We start from the raw sequence: 21918 nt of genomic DNA on the forward strand, positions 1-21918 counted from the left end.
TATTCTCATGCTACCCTTTATTCTCATGCTACCCTTTATTCTCATGCTACCCTTTATTCTTCTCATGCTTCCCAATAGATTCTTCTCACCTTTTCACAGGTTCTTTCACATTTACACATCCTCTTTTACAGCCTCTAACCAAGGGCTTGTTCGCGCACACACCCTATTCACTCGAATACTCCTAGAACACCTAGACCCTATACCAAGTTTTCCTCTTACTTCATAGTCCGCGACCAGTGTCTAGCACACCTCCCCTCAAGTTAACTTAGCACACCTGGACCCTGTACCAAGTTTCTCTCTTACTTGATAGCCCGCGACCAGTGTCTCAAGTCCCTAAACTCATAGTCCTTGACACTCTCTCTCTCTATGTGTCCAAGGCTTACTATAGTTGCCCGCGACCTTGACTAAAGTGCTCACACATACATCTACCACGTGGCCTACATCATCGGTGGCTCAGAGGTGGTTTTACTTTGTTGGGCTAGGTTACATTGGGTTGTGGGGTCTCTCTCTCTCTCTCTCTCTCTCTCTCTCTCTCTCTCTCTCTCTCTCTCTCTCTGAGATTTTCACATGGCTCCTCACTCTTTGGAGCCTCACATCTTCTCTTGTCTTCAGTCTTCTTCTCGTGGCAGCTTCTCTCCACGCGTCCATCTCTTCTTTTAGTCTTCTTGGGACAGCTTCTCTTCTCGTGTCCATGTCTTTCTTCAATGCTTCCTCTAGATCTTCTTGGTGTGGATCTTCTTCTTGGAAGCAGATGTTCTTCTTCTTTCATGGCTGGGGCCATGAGCTTGTCCGTCAGGTCTTCTTGCTCCATGTGAGCAGCATGTTTAAATGTTTTGCTGACAGTTCCTTTGGGTTTTTGATGTTTAACTTGTGTCATTATGCAATGCAAACCCAAATCTATGCGGGAGGTCTTACCTCTTGCCTTATTCTGGACAAGGACAGTGTCTGATCCCATATTTACACTGATCTAATGTGCCCAATACATAATGCGTATAGCATTCATTCTTATGCACATTCCCAAATGCAACTCTGGCTGTGAATAATCTTGAATTTAAGTGAGATTTACAAGCATTAACCAAGGGTTAAATGTAAAATGATGATTATCACAAATTTATCAGCACAATTTTACCAGAAATTACATTAAATCAAGGGTAACCAATTTGTACGGAATGGTTGGAGTATCAAACCAACTCCGAATTGCAATCTGAAGTTATAAGGATCTGTATCAGATACCTAATGGTTAATTTGAACCCTCAATTGTACCAAAATACCGTGATTAGCATTGATTAATCATTGATTAGCAAATTAATCCACTATTTTGTGTGCAGAAAACAGAGTATGCAGGGAGTCCAGATCTGGTGCCTTAGACTTCAAATGAGCTCAAATGCTTTCAAAGCCATCAATAGCAATGAGTCTAGTAGAGGATTAAGCCAAGAAACACAAGATTTGACCAAATATTGAAAGCTTAATCTCTGTTTTACCAAAGTCACCTGCTCTACTGCAGATTTGATGAAGAGCTTGGATCTCACTGTAGACTTGATCAAACTGAATTCTGTCTTCACCAGCTTGTAGAGCATGCTTGAAAACCCCTAGATCTATGAGGAATTAGACCAATTTGATTTGGAGCACCTGCAATGTCAAATTTTCTCAGAAAAAATGCGCTGAAGAAAAATGCGATTTCTCCCAGCTCCGCCGGCGGTTTGCGCTTTTGTTTCGACTGGCTAGAGTAGCAATGGGTTAGCTAACTTGGGCTAGAAGGGTTTTGGCAATGGTTGAGTGTGCAAAGAGCTAGAGCTCCTCCACCAGCTGGGGGTACAGAGGTGAGTTGAAAAATAACTAAAAATTTGATTAATTTCCAATCATCTACTAATCCTAATTAATTAGATAATGGACTCATAAACCTATGAAATTAGAGCAGTGTGATGAGCTATGGTAGATCAAATACTAGAATCAATATCATTAATAAAGTGATTAGTAAATAATTAAGACGTAATTAGTGAATAATTAGCAAATAGCTTAATGTAGGCATGGATAATCAAAAACCAGCAAATTCTCATTAGGCCAATGCCTCAATTTATAGAGTTTACATCCAAGCATCAAATCCCACTAATTTCTCCTTGATTCACTCCACCTCTCCCAGAATATCTCCACCTCTTTTGCTTGATTCTCTCCACCTCTTCACTTTTGCTTGATTCTCTCCACCTCTTCACTTTTCCCAAAATATCTCCCAAAATATCTCCACACTTCCTAAATCTTCTCATGCTACCCTTTATTCTCTCCCAGTAGATTCTTCTCACTTTCTTCACAAGTTCTTTCACATTTACACATCCTCTTTTACAGCCTCTAACCAAGGGCTTGTTCCCGCACACACCCTATTCACTTGTATATTTCAACAATATAGAGGTATATGAGTTTTCGATTAGTGAGGTGGACACTTACAAGGCCCAACTTGATGTAGGACCTCTATGCTAGTTACATAGAGTAATTTAAATTTGTGATTAAATCAGGATGCTTCCCTAATGTGCTTACTCTCTTCAAAAGCCCAATAATGCATCCAGAGTAGGTGGATCTGAAAGAGGATGTCTCTTGTGGAAAATTTTCAATGAAGAATCCAACAGCAACAACTCGGTGTGATGTCGGCGGGCAGCTCCAGCGTAGGAACAAACCATTTAGAGAAGGATAAATAAATAGTCTTAAATTAAGATGAGATATGCTAAGGAAAATTGGGGTTATTCGAGAGTAGGCTAGAGAATTCCACAATATTGCAAAGCTCTTAAAATGATGAAGTGATTGATATGAAGATGGCCAATCAAGAGCTAGAAAAACATCGTGCAAGATCAATAGATAAAAGACATGGAGAAAATCAAGCTCTTGAAGACAAAAGATGTGTCATCAAAAGAACTCCAAGCAATTGTGGTGAAGTTGGATGAATATGTGCAAGACATTCAACATCTCAATACATGACATTTCGAGTGGGTCAAAATGCTTAAGGAATAAGGCAAGACTTCTAGAAGTAATAGGAAGAGATGAATGCAAAAATTCTATCAAAGTGCTGGAGATGAAGATTACTAAGTGTTGTAACTTCATTCAATATGCAATAGAAAGTTTAATAGCCAAGAATTTGGAGATGCCACCAAAGTGGTACATTGTGCACGTGATTGTGGCACCTTTTAGCCACTTTTTTTTTAGCAGATTGGTGACTCCTATCGAGACTAATAGCCTCCTCCATAGGCTTTGGAACACCCATTGAGCTCTCATCACACACCTTTGTCTCCACAGTTCAATGTTATGGGGTGGCTACGAGAGCTTCTTCTTACACGTGCACAATAATGTCATGGTGTTATCACTTGACTATAAGGTTAATGTGATAATCCAAATTGGTAAAGTACAGATTAAAGATACAAAATTTGAAGTTTGAGCACAACAAATTATCTTTTTTATTATTTGTTTTCTTAAATAAATTCTTATAGAAATATTCATCCATCTGTCCATGTAATAGACGTAGCTTTTAAGCATTTATTAGATAAATTTATAAGAGAATATAATGTTTGGTATATACAAGATAACACTCATAAGAAGTAGGATCTTTAACAACACAAAATGTTAAAACTCCAATTACAGAATAACAGAGAGACATAAGAAGTAGGATCTTTAACAACACAAAATGTTAAAACTCCAATTACAGAATAACAGAGAGACATAAGAATACTATCAAAGTGATACAATCGATGGCAAATCCCCACACCCGTGTGCTCCTATGAAGGGATATTCAATGTGTCATATATACAAGAGAGCACTCATAAGAAGTAGGATATTTAACAATACAAAAATTTAAAACTCAAATTGAATAATAATAGAGATAGAGAAGAATACTATATTATTGAAGTGTACTAAAGTGATACAATAGATGGCAAATCCCGACACCCGTGTGCTCCTATGAAGGGAGATTCAATGGCTGATCTAAAACTGGAGGTTGTATGTTGGTATAAGCTAGGGAGGAGTAAAATCATAAAATGATGATTGATGAATTGTGTGGAGAAGGGGCCGGTTGCGTATATATATATAGGCTTGTATAAATGGGGCGCGGCCATGACATGACCGCATAGGTTTGTGGTCATAGTCGGTTCCATTGTCTATGGTGTAGAATCGGCCCATAAATATGTACTAAAAATTGTGTAGCATTATCCCCCACCTCCCACAGCATAGGTCTATGGTCATAGTTGATGCCACCATCTGTGCTGTAGACTCGATAGACCCATAGTTGATGCCACCATTCTGTGCTGTAGACTCGGTGGACCCATAAAGATGTACTAAAAATTGTGTAGCATTATTCCCACCTCCCACAGCCATCCAAGCTCATCTTGGGTCCCATTCGGGCCCCACAATGTCAGGATAGGGTGTCTAAGGGTAAAGTCTATCTACTCCATGTGTGGACCATTGTGAGATAACGATATAGCATAGCATGTAGTCTATTTGACAGTGTGATAAATCTAATCCAAGCCGTCTCTAAACCATTGGCCTCATAGGCCACCTTCTCGTTTGAATAGGGGGCATGTTGGGTGCTTGGGCTACTCAAACATGGCTACTCCTTATAATGGGGGCCGTACAAATATGATCTAATCGATGCCTTGACAATACAATATAAGGGTGGAGCATTGATATCCAACACCCCCCTCAATGTACCAAGGGTGAACTACCTCTATGGTCCAATGCCAAGTCAAATGAAGATGCTACTCCATCTGATCCCTAGTAAACGCCTTTGTGAAGATGTTTGCACAATTCTTTATCATCGAGTAGTAGACCATCTCAACCTCCTTGAACATGATGTGATAATGAATCTCAATATGTTCGTGTGAGCATAAAACATAGGATTATTCTGAGCAATGGCCATGCAAATTTGGTTGTCACATTCTAGCATTGTAGGTTTCTCTTTTACACCACTCCCATGTCCTATAGAATTCTCCTTAGCCACAATGCCTCACATGATCCAAAGCATGTAACTTTGTACTCTTCCTCTATCGATGAGAGTGTAACAATGGGATTTTCTTACAGATCCAAGAAATGCATCCCAAGACAAGGAAAAAATAATACCTAATTAACTAAGCACCTCATGTTGGAATCACCAACCTAATCTGAGTCACAAAAGCCACTGAGAGTCTTGCCCGTAGCATAGGTGATTCCGTACTCGTCGTGAGTACCTTTGTTGATGTATCGCAACACCCACATACCTGCTGTCCAATGATTCTCTCGGCGGGGGGGGGGGGGGGGGGGGGGGGGGGGGGGTCTTGTTGGAGAACCTGCTCAAAACGACGAACTTGAGGCTTCGAAGGATCTTTCACCAAAATATACCTACCCTCTCCAAGCTTCAAGCACAAATCCACAATGAACTTCACTATGCCCCACATGTCACTCTAGTATTACTTTCATTGGGGTACCAATTTCCTTGGCTTTAGCCATGCTAAATGCCTTGAGTATCTCACCTGCATATTTTTGCTGAGAGATGAAAATGTTATCTAGTTTCTACCAGACCTCCATCCCCAAACAATAATGCATGTCACTAAGATTTGTCATCTCAAACTCTGCAGTTGTGTTTGTGAGATATTTTTTTGGTGATCCCCTATCAAGATGAGGTCATCAACATAGAGAATAATGACCATATACTTCCCCTGCTCACAAAAGACATACAAATTTGCATATGAAGGGATACTATGTAAGAGGCTAATATGCACTAGCATGTCTTCTTCCATAACCTCTAAACTTGTCTTTCGGAATCGGGAGAACCACAAATTGAAGTGGCTATTCCACATATACCTCCTCCTTAAGGTTCCCATTGAGGAAAGCACACTTTACATCTATTTGGAGAACATGCCATCCCCCTTAAGATGCCAATGTAAGGACGATGCCACCTAGCTATAGAAGCAAAAGTTAGTACCATAAAATATGTATTTGGTTTTATAAACCAAATTAGTGCCAATTACCTTATGCCTTGGAGGATGGTCATCCGCCGACGTGATCATTCTTGGAATACCACGACTTACTACTATGACCTTCTTTGTTGCCTAAGGGTCATAGAGCCGATATATAACCCAAGAAAGATGCATTCTTTTGACTTTTGGCATCCAATTTGGTTGTATGAGCATCTAGAACATTTACATAATATTCACACCCAAAAGCTTTCACAAGTGTGTAAAGGTTTCTTACCTGCATAGGCTTGTAATGTAGTCATCCCTTTGACAGTCTTTGCTGCACTCTTGCTAACAAACGTACACAACCATGTTAACTATATCAGCCCAAAAAGATTTAGGTAGATTTCTACCACTAAGCATACTCCTTGCCATCTCAAATGGATTTAGGTAGATTCTTGCCATTAAGCATACTCCTTGGCATCTCAACAATAGCACAATTTGTGCGCTCTATAATACCATTTTACTGTAGAGTGTGAGTGGTAGTGACTTGTTGCTTTATGCCTCTTTCTTTGTAAAAACCAAGAATTCTCATCTTCGGTTTGTTCTAATGTATTTTAATTTTGTTCATCTCAATTTCAACCAATGCAAGCTATTCTTTAAACTTTCCAAAAGTGTGAGACTTTTCCTTAAGAAAATATACCTAAATCTTCCTACGGTATTATCTACGCATGTGAAAAAATAGGAAAAACCTCAAAGTGAAACTATACTCATCTTTCCATAGAGATCAGCATGCACAATCTAAAGAGAACTCTTCCTCCTTCTCTACTCTTACTTGCTTGTGCTCTCTTGAATCTTGCATGCTTGATGGATAGGATTGGCTATGGGTTTTTTGCTTGCAATACTTTCTCTTTTTCCCCTGCCTTTTGTGGTAGTCACTTCACCCATTCGGCAAGGAGCATTCCAGTGTGACAATGGAGTGAGAAGCTAGCGCACCCACATTGGGAAGTTATAATTGTAGCTCTAAGGCAAGGCCCAAAGACACATGCTTTGGCCACAGGCTAAGGTAAGCTCTTAACTTTAACAAGGTGTGAAAATGAATTCAAACACGGAACTTCTACTCAAGCTATAAAAATAAATGTTTCCCAAAGTAGGCCTCTAGTGCTTCCTGAAGCAAGTTTGAATTCACACACATTTGTTCTGATTAAGCCACAAATTTGTTCTGATTAAGCCACACACATTCACACACATTTGTTCTGATTAAGCCACAAAAATAAATATATATTTTTAGTTTGAGGTTTTTTAAACTTTTTTTTTTTGGGCTAGGCTCATGCATATAGACTTAGGTCTCTAGGCTCATGTATGTAGGCTTATGCCTCTAGACTCATACCTTTGCACTCATGTCTATAGGCTTACGTCTTTTTTATATATAAAATAGACTTAAGCAGGTCTGCTGAGCTATATTCATGTCACGCTTGGTGTGAAGTCACATCACTAGACTCATGCCTACTTATAGGCTCACAGATGTACTCATGTTTGTAGGCTCACACCTTTTTTTTTTGTATAAACTAGGCTCACATATTTGAATTTTATGAAATAGGCCTATCTAGGTTCATAGATTTGATTTTTATGAAATAGGTCTATGATAGGGTCGGTGAGTAATTTCTAAACTTAATGCTCCAATAATTACAAAGGACAAGAATTTTCCTTAGAAACTGTAGCTAGTACAAATTATATGACATGAATATTTTTATAGGACATGGGTTGTAGAGTGTTTTAATTGCATGATGCAATAATAGATTTACCTACCTCTAGACTCACGTCTCATAGCCCATGCCCATGCCTTTAGATTCACGACTCTCACGTTTTCAGGCTCACGGCTCACGTGTGTTAAATCATATCTTTGACTCTCGTTTTTTTTTCGCGGGATTGTGGGCCGTGCACATCTCCAACTCGAGAGATGGTTTGGCTTGGTTTTTAGTTGGAGGTCTTTTCGACTTGATGGGAGGTGATTAAGGCTCTTAATCCTAGTTAATGTTATACAGCTTGTGGGTCTCTTCTAATGAATACTAGCAAAGCATGCATGTTTGTTGAAGATTTGTTGGCATAAGAGTGCTCCCATCCTATTTTTGATTTTGATGGGAGATGATTAAGGTTCTTAATCCTAGTTAATGGGTTATACAAGCTTGTTGCTTCTCTTCTAATGAATACTAGCAAAGCATGCATGTTTGTTGAAGATTTATTGGCATAAGAGTGCTCCCATCCTATTTTAAATTAATGGCTAGTCATAAAGGGAGAAAACCACATTGAAGATTTGTTGTTGCATAAGAGTGCTCCACTCTATTTTAAATTAATGGCCAGTTACAAAGGGATAAATCCACATAGAATCTTGTTCTACTATCTTGAAATGCAACTTATATTAGCTTAGGTTGGACTAATTGCTAAAATTAAAACCTTTTAACTTTTTAAATCAATGTAAAATTTACGTTTCACGAGGCCAATGCTCTTTTAATAATGGTCTCTACTTCATTGTGCATAACTTTAACTGACTTGTTGCTGCCTTGTCTGCTTGGGCTCTAATGTTTATGACTCTAAGCTCTCATGCTGATTTAAGGAGGTAGCATATCTCGTAGTCACTTTAGAGTCATTGGTCTTTCCAATGGAGCCTCTTCACAAGATGACTCTTTCCATGGGAGTCTTTCCACAATAGCTGGGCTAATAAGTATGCAACCAAAGGATAACCTTCCCCGCTTTCAAATTCAAGGAGGCAAATCATCTATTACATATGTGTTCTACTTTTGGTGGCACAAACCAATTGGATTACTCATATTGTTACCAAAGTGCTCAAGTAATTATCCACCCAAACAAATTTTGTATGCGTAAATATATAGACATTTACTAAATCAATGTTGACCACGATGCAAAAACTATACAAAAATGGATTGGTGAGCCTCTTTGAATATTACATGTTTCAAGCCAAGGTAAGAGTGATGTGGAGGAACTAGGGTTCAATGATGTTAGAATGCACTAAAGTTAGAGCTACAAAGATAAACATTCGAGTGGAAATTTAGGCCACACGTATTTCTTCAAGGTTGGAGGCCAAGTAGTGATGGGATTGCACTCTCAGCTAGTTTTGGAAGGACCGTAGGGTTGTTTCGAGCTTCATATGTTGGAATTTATGCCTTGATGTGGCCAGACCAACCAAGGCAATGAGGGTTGGATGCTCTTGGATGGCTCAGTGGCCCCTCCATGTGCACGATTGTACTTGTTGAGCTTTGAAGGGTGCCTTGTTGAGCTCTCAAGGGAGTACACGAGACGATATTGTAAAGCCTATGGAGAGTACACATAACAACATCTAATATCCATGGAGAGTACACATAACAACCCTACCTGGTATACACGCCACCACCACTTGTTTCTCCGCCACTCAAACCCGCCGCCCGCCGCGCCGCGCCGCGCCGCGCCGCCCCGCCCCGCCCCGCCCCTTCCCTGCCGGCATTCTTACCCCTCCCCCATGTTCTTTTTTCGCCATTGCACCTGCTCGCCCTAGCAGATGAACTACCCCACGGAGCTTTCTCGCCATCGCTGCTAAGCCTTCTTGCCTCCACAGATTAGAAAACTAAACTCTTACCTGCTCAGCTTCTGAATTCCTAGCCTTCCTAGTTTCTCAACATCTCTTGGAAATCCTCACTTCTGATCGTCTCTGTGGGATCTGTTCGGCAGGTCCTAGGTATGAAGCCTGCACTGGATGAGCTTTCCGATGATGACGGTGGAATGTTCAAAGTGAAAATCTCGAGGGTTTTAGGACCACGGCTCAGCAGCTCGGAAATGGCTAAGAGCTCATCACCAGTGCGGGCAGACAGCAATCGCAGCTCTCGCGCAGAGAATTGCGTAGTCAATGCGCCTAAATCGATTCCTTCCATCGAGTCGTTTGCCTTCCAATCGAAAGGGAAGACAGCAGCGATGGTGCAGGATGCGGCAGACGATGATGGCAGCCCCATGTTTGCCTCCGGCAGGAAGCGCAAAGCCAGAAAGTATGTGGTTATGGATGACAGCAGCGATGAAGAATTTGATCTGGTGAGGCAGAAGCGGGAAGAATCTAACTCAGAAACCGTAAATTCTGAAACCCTACCTTTCGAAACGCTAGCTTCTGGAACCGTACGTCCAAAACAGAATGGCACCAGCAGCGTGGCAAACGATGAGGCCATAGCCAGATTGCTACAGGAAGAAGAAGAGCTTGCGAGCAGCATTCCTTTAGATGGTGATGTGCGCGTAGAGGAGCCGGACTTCCAAACTGCAGAGGTCGACCTCATCGGTAATACTCTTCAGAAGTGCGATGAAATTGCGGCGTCTCTGAGGAAAGAATTGAACATCGGAGGCTCATCAGACACTTTTGAGTGCTCCGACAGATATGCAGAAGTAGATGCCTCGGCTGCCAAAATCGTCTCGCAGGTTTGCCCCTCAAACTAAGCTGCATGTTGGTGAATGATACCATGGAAGTGTTCTTTCCTATGTCACTGTGACGCAGCCTCACAGAATAGTAGAACCTTGTGACCTTACCATTCTCCAGCTGCTATATTGCAGCAAACTGCTATGGCTGTTCTAACAAGGCAAAAGTGCTGGCTACATGTTTTTACTCGCATTGTGCTACATTCTGAGACATTGCTTCTCATACTCATTTTCAGGCAGACGTCTGTGCGGCTTGTGGTACTGCAGATACTGATCTGCGGCTGATGTTAAAACCCTATCAACTGGTGGGAGTCAATTTCCTGATGCTACTATACCGCAAGAATGTTGGAGGAGGTATGATAGATATATCGAGTGACTGGTTTTCAGTTTTCTCTGTGATGCACAGACTGGCATAAGCTCTTAGGCAACTCCTTTAAACCATTTATGCTGGTCAAAACCTGCGAATGTGTTTATGGTAAAGCTAACGACCTAGTGTTGAAATATTGCCAAATCAAGCAGCCTGAAATCTGGCAGGATATATGGTATTATGGGGTGTGCATAAAGGGATGCAAAATAGCTATTTTGTCGGTCATCATTTTTTGGTTGCGACGACAAACACTGCACGCCTGTATTTTTAAAGCTTTTCTGCAATGGCTACCTGGTGAAAGAGTGATAGGTGCTCTTCGATCTCTAGTTCACGAAATGGGTATGCCACTATGTTGTGGTTCAGTGACTGAATTGAAGGCTCGGAATTCAGAACTTGTAACGAGAGGTTGCCCAGAAGAATTCACTATTTCACTTAATCAAGACAAAACTACACATGATGCAAAAGGAGCATAGATGCAGATACAGATTTTGTGTATGAATGCGTTGTGTGCTTTGTACTCCATCCCAGGGGCCGAAGATGGGTCAGCCCCCCCTTCTGGTCTCTTTATTCCAAAAGGGAAATTTTCTTACAAAGCCCTGTGGGTTCTCTGTGAAATTTAATACCTGCGATTCCCAGATTCAAGATAAACAGTGTAAAAGAAAATCTTGCAAATCAGCTTGGTGTTGATGCCGAACTCCATGCAGCTCCTGTGGACGGTCTCGTGGCTCCAACCGAGGAACAATTACATGAGATGTCATGGTATGATTCTTACGGTCCATGAGCACACGGTCTTTATAACTTTTCTTTCCCAACAGCCATGAGCAGTGCCTCTTTGCTTGTAGCCCAAGTACTTGTCAAAGATCTTTAAATCGTTGATCAATCGTGATCCTGATGCAGCCTGAGCACAACCAGTCTTGCCCTGCAGCCCTCTCCATACAGGTGATGTGGTCCTCTCTATAGTTGACGTCAGCCCTGCCACTGTTTGTACAGGTAATCGTCAGCCTGCAGCTGTCTGTACAGTGATGTCGGCCTCATCCTGCTGCTGCTGCTGCTCATATAGGTGATGTCAGCCTGCTACTGTACACATCACACCTGTGGCTGTGTACAGCCCTCTCTCTCTGCCTTAACATCAGCGCACAGCTGAAGGGGCTGCCTGGGGCCTAGGTGCACCAGCCGGGCTGCCTTGGGAAGCATGCAAAAAACCTGAACTCAACGCTAGGCAGAAAACCACACCCCTTTAGAAGTCAACCAACTCCATGGCTGTCCTGGAAGGAGTCGACCAGCTCCATGGCTGTCCTGGAAGGAGTCGACCAGCCCTGTAGGAGATAAGGAGCAAGTCGGCCAGCAGAGGAGAGAGAGAAGGCTTCAGAGGGATGCGCCCTGATCAAAAACAGCCCCCAATCCCTGCTTTAATAGCTATATTTGCAGCACTTTTCCCCTTTTTTTTTCAGAATAGCTGAGCTTGCCCAAAAATATCAACTTTTTAGCTTTTCTTGGCTTGTACTCCAAGTTTCATCTAGGCGCCTCCTTCTGTCCACCTTTCCATGCCCAAAAACAATAATATGTCCAGCCCATCATTAATGATATGTGAACATACCGACTTATAAATATTATAAGTCACTTTGATGAATAAAATCCCATGCTACTCATGTTGTATGGCCATCTTTCAGGCCAAACCATGCCAGTAAAATGTTCTAGCTTTCTTTTGTGGAAAATCCCCGTTCACACCTTGGTTCCGCCCAATGTGTGAAACACTGGTCAAGACTGGTGAAGGGACCAAATGATGACAGAAGCACCCTAGCTCGTTTTCTTCCTCGTAGCTCTATCCTGAAGCATGCCAACAATATTATGTAGATCGGGAGTAGAGGAAAGAAGTGAAATAGCATCACGGAAAGATGAGAAAGTTTCGGGCAATTTGGCGAGGAGCTGATGAACAGTCTTCATCAGTAGCCTTGCTCCCCAAAGAAACCAACTGCTTCTGGATGGTAACAAACTCCGCGATGGAATCCATGATATTGGCAATATCGGAGATCTTCATGTTGGCAAGCTGATTCTCCACGGCAATCTTCTGAGTAGAGTTCTCTATATGATACCTCCTTTGAATGGCATCCCACAATTCTTATGCAGTCTCATCATCATTGTCATCAAATTGACGAGCAACATATGGTTTAATGTTGAAGATGATGAACACATGTGCCCGAGCATCCTTATCAAGCCAGGCATCAATCTCAGCCCGAGGAGAAGTTGCAGTTGGCTAGGTGTCGGTCCCGGTAACAATACCCCAAAGCCGATGATACTAGAGTAAAGTCTTCATCTGGAAAGACCAATCAAGGTAGTTGGTCCCATCAAGGATGGATTCCTTGGGAAGTTGGGGAATAGAAAGAGATGACAGTCGATGTAGAAGCCATGGAATCCTCCTCTTGAATTTACAGCGGAAAGGGTGCAAGTAGGTACCCTTGGGCTGTCCACTCTCCCTGAATGCTAGGTGAGGTAAAGAAAGATGTAGAACTGTACTCCTTCAGGAGATCAAGGCACACGGGTGAGGACGGGGAGCCGACCCAATGCGCACTGAAGTAAGGGAGGGAGAGGCTAATGGAGCAAGTGTATGGTGCTACCACTAGTTCGGGATAAGCACAGACCACAAAAAATAAGGATGATGGATTTTTTTTTTTTGTGTCAAACTGCGAGGGAGGGTTGGAAAAAAAAACATTGGTTGATAGTCTTCTTGTAGAGTGTAGAAGCAAGAGCCCCAGAACCTCAGCGCTCTGATACCATGAGAGAATGATTGAAGGCAGCAAGTGGAAGTAGAGGAGAGACTTGGAGCAGCCAACAATGATCCAACAGTTGAGCAAAAATGATGAATGAATTATATGACAAAAAGCTTGTTCTTATATAGATTATGAAGGGGCTGGTCGGCCAGCATAAAAACCCATGTTTAAGGACAAAGTCCACAACTAGGAAAAACGCCTAATAAAAGGTGGGAAAAATACCCAAAAATATCATATAAACATGCTGAATAAAAGGGGCATAAAAGGGATCAAACGGGGCTGGAGATGATCATTCCAACAAAATGTACATAGATCCTAGCCAACATGGCCTCCAAAAGGTAACATCTATTCCTGTGACCTTTCCCACAAAGCCTGAGATCAAATGATTAAACAATGAACTGCTCTAGCCTATTTATAGGCTCATAGGACTGCCCCCTGCCCCTGCCTATACGCAAGTGCTGTCGGTGGCCATGTCCTTGTTGGACAACAAAACACCAAAAATCCCATAAAAAGGCTAAAGTAGAGGGTTAAGTATGTCCACATCTGTGCACATGACATAAAAAGGCTAAAGTAGAGGGTTAAGTATGTCCACATCTGTGCATATGACATAAAAAGGCTCCTAAATCCTTGCTAAAATAGAGGGTTAAGTATGTCCACATCTGTGCATGTGATATCCCCTCCTGCGAAGCTTGATGACGGAAATCCAACTGATCTTGGATGACTGACATCATCCCTTTACTGCATGTGGACTCCCTCCTTGGCATCTTGCTTCGAAAACTTGGTTAATGCCTGAAATGGCTCCTATATCCTAGCTAAAATAGAGGGTTAACTATGTCCACATCTATGCATGTGACATCCCCTCGTGCTTGATGACAGGAATCCAAGTGATCTTGGATGAATGACATCATCCAAGTGATCTTGGATGAATGACATCATCCCTTTACTGCATGTGGACTCCATCCTTGGCATCCTTCTTCCAAAACTTGAGGCACTCTTGACCACCTAGATCTTGTCTTGAAAACCTTTTGGTGCAACCTTGGATTGCTCCAATCTCTAAAGCTCTGTTCTACGTTGAGAAATGTGCACATGTTCTTCTTGTCCCCTCCTTTGGCTGAATCCTTGTACCTTTCTTGGGCTGAGAGTTAGATCCCTTCTTGGAAACCTGCAACCCCTTGTCCCTCCCCTCACCCTTGTACCCTAGTTGCCGGGATGAGCACATGGGTGGACCAACGATACCCACTTGGGGGCTCTATACCCATGGCTGCCATTTGAAAGAAAGTGAAGCAAATATAAAACACAGATGTAGGCCTAGGTACAAGACGTGTAAATGCTAGAAACTGATGTTTATTGCTGAAATTTGAGCACGAGTTGGGAAAAAGGGAGCCAGCCCTTATATATTCCCCTAGAATGCTGGTCGCATGGCAGTAGCATTTTTTGGTATTTTATGCTAAAAATGCCTAAAAATACCAAAAAATGTAGAAAAATGCTAAATAATCTCTGCTAAGATATGCCAATGCAGGGCCTCATAAATGGCCAATACAAGCATGAAAAAGGTGATGTAGACCCTCTAGAGATGATATAATCCAACACCTCCTCTTCAGCGCCAAAGGGGCGGTCCAATACCAGCACGCTGAAGTAACACCTCCATAGTAGCTCTCGGAAGTGGTTTGGTGAAGAGATTAGCCACATTGTCCTTGGTAGAACAGTAGGCCAGTCGAAGAAGGCCCAACTTGATCTAGTCGCGTACAAAATGATAATGCACTTCAATATGCTTGGATCGTCCCTGTATCACAGGATTCTATGCTAGGGCAATAGCACTCTGAGAATCCGAGAAAATAGTAACCGGGGAAATGTCGGCACAGCACAAATGCTCTAGAATCTGATGAATCCAAAGTGCCTCAGAAGAGGAGAGAAGGTAGGATTTATACTCAGCCTCGATGGAAGAAGCAAAAACAGTCCTCTGCTTTTGAGACTTCCAAGAAACCAATCCAGAACCAAGCATGAAGCAATATCCATATGTAGACCCTAGCATGGCAATAATCCCCTAGGACTCTCAAAGTTGCCTGCCAATGAGACCTTCGAGCGGCTGATGAGAACTGGCTGAGGACACTCATAGCATAGGAGATGTCTGGACGGGTGTTGGCAAGGTAAAGCAATGAGCCAACATTCTGCCAGTACTCTGTGGAATCCACCAAGGGTGTATCATCCTCCTTGGATAACTTGGCATTGGGATCCATGGGACAAGAGAGAGGTGTACAATCTGACAACCCATTAAGTGTGAGCAGCTTCCTCACGTACTTCTACCGAGAAATGAAGATACAGTCATCTTTCTGCCAAACCTCCAGCCCAAGAAAATAATGTAGAAGTCCAAGATCAGTCATCTCAAATGTCTCTGAAAGCTTGGACTGAACTTGTGTGACCAACCCAGTATCTGAGCCAGAAAGAAGCACATAGAGATTTCTATCAGCATATGCCCTCTCAAAGCCAAGAGATAACAAGAAGGCATCAATCTTCTAATACCAGGCACGGGGTGCCTGTTTGAGACCATAAAGAGCCTTCTGTAGAAGATAAACATGAGTGTCCTGTTCCTGAATCACAAAACCAGGAGGCTGCTCAACATAAACTTCCTCCTCTAAATCTCCATTCTGAAAAGCGGATTTGACATCCATCTGGAACACGGGCCATGTGAAGTGTGCAGCCAGAGCCAAAACAATCCCGATGGTGGTATACCTAGTTGTAGGAGCAAATGTCTCATCAAAGTCTTCACCTGCCTTCTGAGCATATCCTCATGCAACAAGGCGGGCTTTGTACTTGTCCAAAGTACCATCTGCATGAAACTTGACTTTGAAAATCCATTTCACACCAATAACACGACGATGTAAAGGTCGTGGTACCAAAGACCAAGTGTTATTCCTCTCAATAGAGGCCATCTTTGCTTCCATGGCTTGCCGCCACTGCGGCTGTGAAAGAGCCTCCTCTGGACTCTCAGGCTCATCAATCTCCTAGAGAGAACTCATGAGAGCATAATTCACTGTGTGTGAGATGTGGAAGCCCGAGATGAACGACAAGGTCCAGGGGTGGGGGTAGAGATCTGGTTATGGAGCTGTGCATCAGTGAGACCAGAATCTCTAAAGAGTTGCTGAACCCACCGAGGTAGGCCAGCCGTCCTCTCAAATCGTGAAGAAGAAGATCGAGCTACAGTAGAGGACTCAACCGATGCTGCTGGAAGTGGTGATGAGGTAAGCATTGGTGAGGGTAATCCCAGAGTCAAAGCAGGACTCCTAAAGGGACTGGGAGCTGCAGAAGCTGATGCAACGGGAACGGGTGACTGTAAAGGAGCAGCTGGCACCGGGGTTGCAGCAGGGGGAGGAGGAGGAGCTAGATGTGGAAGAGGTAAAAGATCACTAGCATCTGCCAGGAATGGATCATCGAGAAAGTCGGAAGATGCATCAGGCGAAGAGGAATCAATGCCAAACAAGGCCTCATCAAATTGAGCATCACAGGAAATGCTGATGTCATCAACCTCCGGATCCCAGAAGCGGTACCCTTTGGATCTCAAATTGTAGCCTGTGAAGATCATCCTCTTTAACTTCGGGGCGAGTGTGGTCCTTTTCTTATCTAGGACATGCACATAAGCAACACAGCCGAAAACACGTAGATGAGATACAGAAGGCTTGTGTCCTGTAAAGGCCTCCTCCGGAGTCATCCCCTCAACCGCTTTTGTGAGAGAGCGGTTGATGAGATAAACTGAGGTAGCCATAGCTTCACCCCAAAAAACAGGAGGGAGACCTACATGATGCAACAAAGCACGAGCCATCTCTTTGACAGTCCGGTTCTTTCGTTCCACAACTCCATTCTGCTGAGGAGTGTAAGGAACTGTAGTCTGTCGGTGAATGCCCTTCGAAGCAAGGAAGTCATCAAATGGTACAAACTCGCCACCATTATCAGTGCGGAGGAATGAAACTCTACCCCCAGATTGATTTTCCACCATCGCGATCCAAGTCTTGAAACTAGCAAAAGCATCTGACTTGCGAGCCAGAAAACATACCCAGACTTTGCGAGTGAAATCATCCACAAGAAGAAAATATCGAGCCCCGCCAAGAGACTCAACCTCCATAGGTCCTGCAAGATCTGCATGTATAAGCTCGAGTCTTTGGGTTGCTCGATGAGTGGCCTCCTCTAGAAATGCATCTCAATGATGCTTGCCCATCATGCAGGGTGAGCAGATGTGTGAGAGAGACCTGAGCTGAGGTAGTCCGCTGACAACCTGCTTAGAATGAAACTTCTGTAAGGCAGCAATGGGTACATGACCGAAGCGAGAATGCCACAAAGAAGTATCTGCCTCAGAAACCAAAGCCAACACGGGTGAGAAAAGCTGATGAATATGGGAATCAGTGTGAGGGATCTGGGAAGAAAAATTGGTGATCTTGTAGAGACCCCCATCATGGACTCCATTGGCAACAACCAAGAGAGTCTTGCTATCAATTACTTTGATGACCTCATCATCAGAGTACACACCAAGTCCCTTCTGAGAAGCTTTGTATACTGAAAACAGATTTTTGGAAATTCGTGGTACATGCAGAACATCATGTAAGGTGGTAGAAAAATGCTGAATAATCTCTGCTAAGATATGCCAATGCAGGGCCTCATAAATGGCCAATACAAGCATGAAAAAGGTGATGTAGACCCTCTGGAGATGATATAATCCAACACCGTCATTCTGGCCCCATCGAGATACCTTTGTGACGTGTGTTTTCCATATCTGCACTAATTCAACACCTCAGGACTTCCACCAAGCTCTGAGACCAATGTACCATGCAGAAGAAGTACCGGTATTAAGAATTGTGCAAAATGCAAAGATGAATAGTGAGAAGAGAGATGGATGTTGTGGTAACAATGTTTTCCATATATATGTATCAATATGTGCATAGATCCTAGCCAACATGGCCTCCAAAAGGTAACATCTATGCCTATGACCTGTTCCACAAAGCCTGGGATCATATGATTACACATGAACTGCTCTAGCTTATTTATAGGCTCATGCAATTCCCCCTACCTGTACCCGACTGTTGTCGGCCATGTCCTTGGATAGCACCAAAAATCCCATAGACTGGTTAATGTCCAAAAAGGCTCCTAAATCCTAGCTAAAATAGAGGGTTATGTCCTCATCTTTGCATGTGACATGGGAGGTTCATGATACATGGGATTCAAGCAAGAATCCCATTGGTGGGTCCAAGAGTGGCTCAATAGTCTTGACTCCACAAGCCATGAGTCATGATGCAAATATTTCCTTTTTTGGTGGAAATTCTATTCCAAGGGAAGCTTCTTCAAGTACTTATGGTACCTTTTATAAACCCCTTGTTGATGAAATTTCATTTTCAAGGTCTCTTTGTGATTGCCATAGTGATTATGCATAAAGCTTTGAGCCTTAAGCATTAAGCCTCTATGGGCCCTTTCTCTGTGAATGGGAGGGTCTTTCTAAGGGATGTGAAGAGGATATTGAGGTTCACCATGAACCCATAGTGTTATCCTGATAGGGAGCCACTAGGTGGTAGGCGATCTTATCAGGATTGACATAACCCAAGATGCCGTGTTAGTAGGCAGTCCTGCAGTAATGGTCATAACCAAGGATGCTGAGGCTTCCAGACAGCTTGTTGATAGCTAGTTGAGGCTAAGTTCTAGATAGAACTAACACAGACAATCGTTCCGTGGTTAGTTTTGACCGGAACAGGGACTGGGTGTAAGTATGCTGGTATCTTTCATCCTTGATTTTGCATGAATTAGGCTAACCCTCTAAGTTGACCTAAGGTTTGACCATGGTGTTCAAAGTGGAGTTCGGTTATGCATAATGGAGGTGATGGTTTGAATCTTTGTGAATAGACTGTCATGGTGTTAAGATTGCAGTTGGGAAATAACCTGAACTTTTCATTGGTATCTCTTGGATGCTTTCTTAGGGGTCTTTCATAAACTTTTTAAGTGTATCAAATGTGCAAACATGGATCACACCACATGTTTTCTATTAGTAAATACTGTACATCTTCAACTAATGTCAAAATATGACACTTTTTTTGTTGAACTTGACAGAAGTTGGGAAGTATTCGAATAAGTTTCATTGGTCAGCATTGAGCAGCACTTATGTTTTTTTGGCCTGATTGTAGCTTTTGATAATTGAATGCTTTTCATTGAAGCTTGCTGATGGGGGCTCTATTTTTTTTTTGATGTTGCAGCTATTCTGGCAGACGAGATGGGTCTGGGGAAGACAATCCAGGTATTGCAAGTGCCTCAAATGCCGTGAACTAGTGAATGCTTTTAAGAAGATAACACTATTGAGAATGACATGTATGTTTGGCAGGCGATTTCATTTTTGGCTGTCCTCAATCATCTGGATAAGGATCCAGGTCCACATTTGATTATTTGCCCGGCTTCTCTTCTGGAGAATTGGTCAAGGGAGCTAAAGAAGTGGTGCCCATGTTTTTCTGTTGTCTCATACCATGGAGCTGAACGATCTGTGCTATTCAGGGAGTTGAATCATGTTGCAAAGGCAGGAGGGCCTGCACCTTTTAATGTGATGCTCACAGGATACTCACTCTTTGAGAGGCACAGGTATATTCTGCACCTGACCTTACAGTTTGTTACTTTTCAGGGTTTTCTCATTGTGTTCTGAATGTGGGTGCTATGATTGGCCTTCCAGTCCTCAGCAAAAAGATGATAGAAAGCTCTTGAGACGATTTAAATGGAGTTGTGTACTTATGGATGAAGCCCATTTGTTAAAAGATAGAGGCAGCAGTCGACGGAAAAACCTCTGGGCGCTGGTACAAAAGGCCAAGCAACGCCTCTTGCTGACAGGGACACCTCTTCAGAATGATCTTCAGGTATCCCATGAAAGATTTCATATTTCTACTTCTGGAGTTTGAGAAGAATTAGCTTGCCTGGATACTTGCTGTAAGGTATGCCTTGGCCTTGGAATTACAAACTTATCTTGCAGTAAAGTATGCCTCACTAGGTTGTGTGAACTAATCCAGGAGCTATGGTCACTCTTGGAGTTCATGGTACCAGAAATCTTTGATTCTGGGGATTTTGATTTAAAGAAAATTTTCGGCAATAGAGGCACGGGTGGTGATGCTCAAACAGAGGACATGGACCTGATAGCTCATATAAAAGCCATATTGGGGCCTTTTGTGTTGCGGCGTTTGAAGTCAGATGTGATGCGACAACTTGTGGCAAAGACCCAAAAGGTAAAGTGTCTTTTGAAACTTAGCTTTCACAGAAGTGCAATGAGGTTCTCCACTGGGGTTTTTTCTGCACAAGGCAGTGGAAGCACCTGCTGGGAGGGGCCTCTCCAAGGAGTTTAAAGAGGGGCAATGTATTTATGTATGGGTTTGTGGTCTGTTATTGTGATTTTTTTGATGCGCTCGTAGTTACTCCCTTTCTTCTTTGTGCAGATAGAAGTACTAGAGATGCTACCAGATCAGGCTGAAGCTTATAGGGAAGCTATTGAGGAGTACAGGACAGCGGCATGCGTGGCTCGGTCAGCAAGAGCAGCAACCGGGACACCAAGAAATGCAGTTGATCTTATTCCTCGGCGCCAAATATCCAATTATTTTACACAATTTAGGAAGGTTTGTCTCTTTGTATTTTCGTCAAAGAAAAGTTTTCAAGTAAGAGTTCGCTTAAACATGTAAAGTCATTTAGAATGTAGAGAATTTGACTTTGTTTTTTGTTGCTCTTTATTGGTATGTTAGATTGCGAATCACCCCCTACTTGTGAGGCGCATCTACACAGAAGCTGATGTGGACAGCTTGGCAAAAAAATTGCATCCAATGGGGGCTTTTGGGTTTGAATGTACACTAGATCGTGTCAAAGAGGAGTTGTTGACCTACAATGACTATGCCTTGCATAGGGTAAGCCCAATGCCGTGATCATGATAGTAATTAACATGTCTGCCAAGTTTTGAGCCAGAATATGGGCACAAAAGTACACTTTCCTGATACTATACCGTCTAGCATGCTGCATCAGAAGACATTGAGCTTACAGAGCCTGCAAAACTTGTTGGCTGTTTGCAAAAGTGAACCTCCTGATGGTCACAAGATGAAAAGGTGTGTAAAGGATGGTCATCGCACCAAGTCAGCTATGAGATCTGATGGTACTATCATTGTCTTAGGGAGGAGTTCAGACCTGTGTGTAGGACAAGGAACAAAGATGTTAGTGCTTGACCTCCATGAGGTTTGATGACGCAAGAAAAGGCTCTTGTAGGAGCACACTAGAATACTTGTGGAAATCGGTTACACACTAAAAAAAGGCTCATGCAGCAGCACACTAGTACACGTCGATATCAGTTATACATTCTTGTTCTCTTCTCTTAGCAAGTTTGGTCAACATGATATCTGATGATATAAGAACAAGCTTACACAATAGCACACTTGGGTACATT

At 42.7% G+C, this 21918-nt stretch overlaps 1 protein-coding gene across 2 annotated transcripts in view; it reads left to right on the forward strand.

The window, feature by feature from the left end:
- The first annotated feature begins 9200 nt into the window (after positions 1–9200).
- Positions 9201–21918, forward strand: part of LOC147610583 (protein CHROMATIN REMODELING 19-like) — a 60460-nt gene continuing 47742 nt past the window's right edge. For both annotated transcript variants that reach the window (XR_015264006.1, XM_086786014.1), the window contains exons 1-8: positions 9201–10355; positions 10589–10706; positions 19715–19755; positions 19840–20090; positions 20179–20359; positions 20510–20722; positions 20930–21106; positions 21230–21388. Coding sequence is in view for 1 of the 2 variants with exons in the window: in XM_086786014.1 (XP_086642140.1) it covers positions 9636–10355; positions 10589–10706; positions 19715–19755; positions 19840–20090; positions 20179–20359; positions 20510–20722; positions 20930–21106; positions 21230–21388 (1860 nt within the window). In the remaining variant the exon portion in view is untranslated. The remainder of the gene's footprint in view (positions 10356–10588; positions 10707–19714; positions 19756–19839; positions 20091–20178; positions 20360–20509; positions 20723–20929; positions 21107–21229; positions 21389–21918) is intronic.

Source organism: Cibotium barometz, chromosome 49 (assembly GCF_041138505.1).
Source record: "Cibotium barometz isolate CiBa-2024 chromosome 49, ASM4113850v1, whole genome shotgun sequence".
Lineage (NCBI taxonomy): Eukaryota > Viridiplantae > Streptophyta > Polypodiopsida > Cyatheales > Cibotiaceae > Cibotium > Cibotium barometz.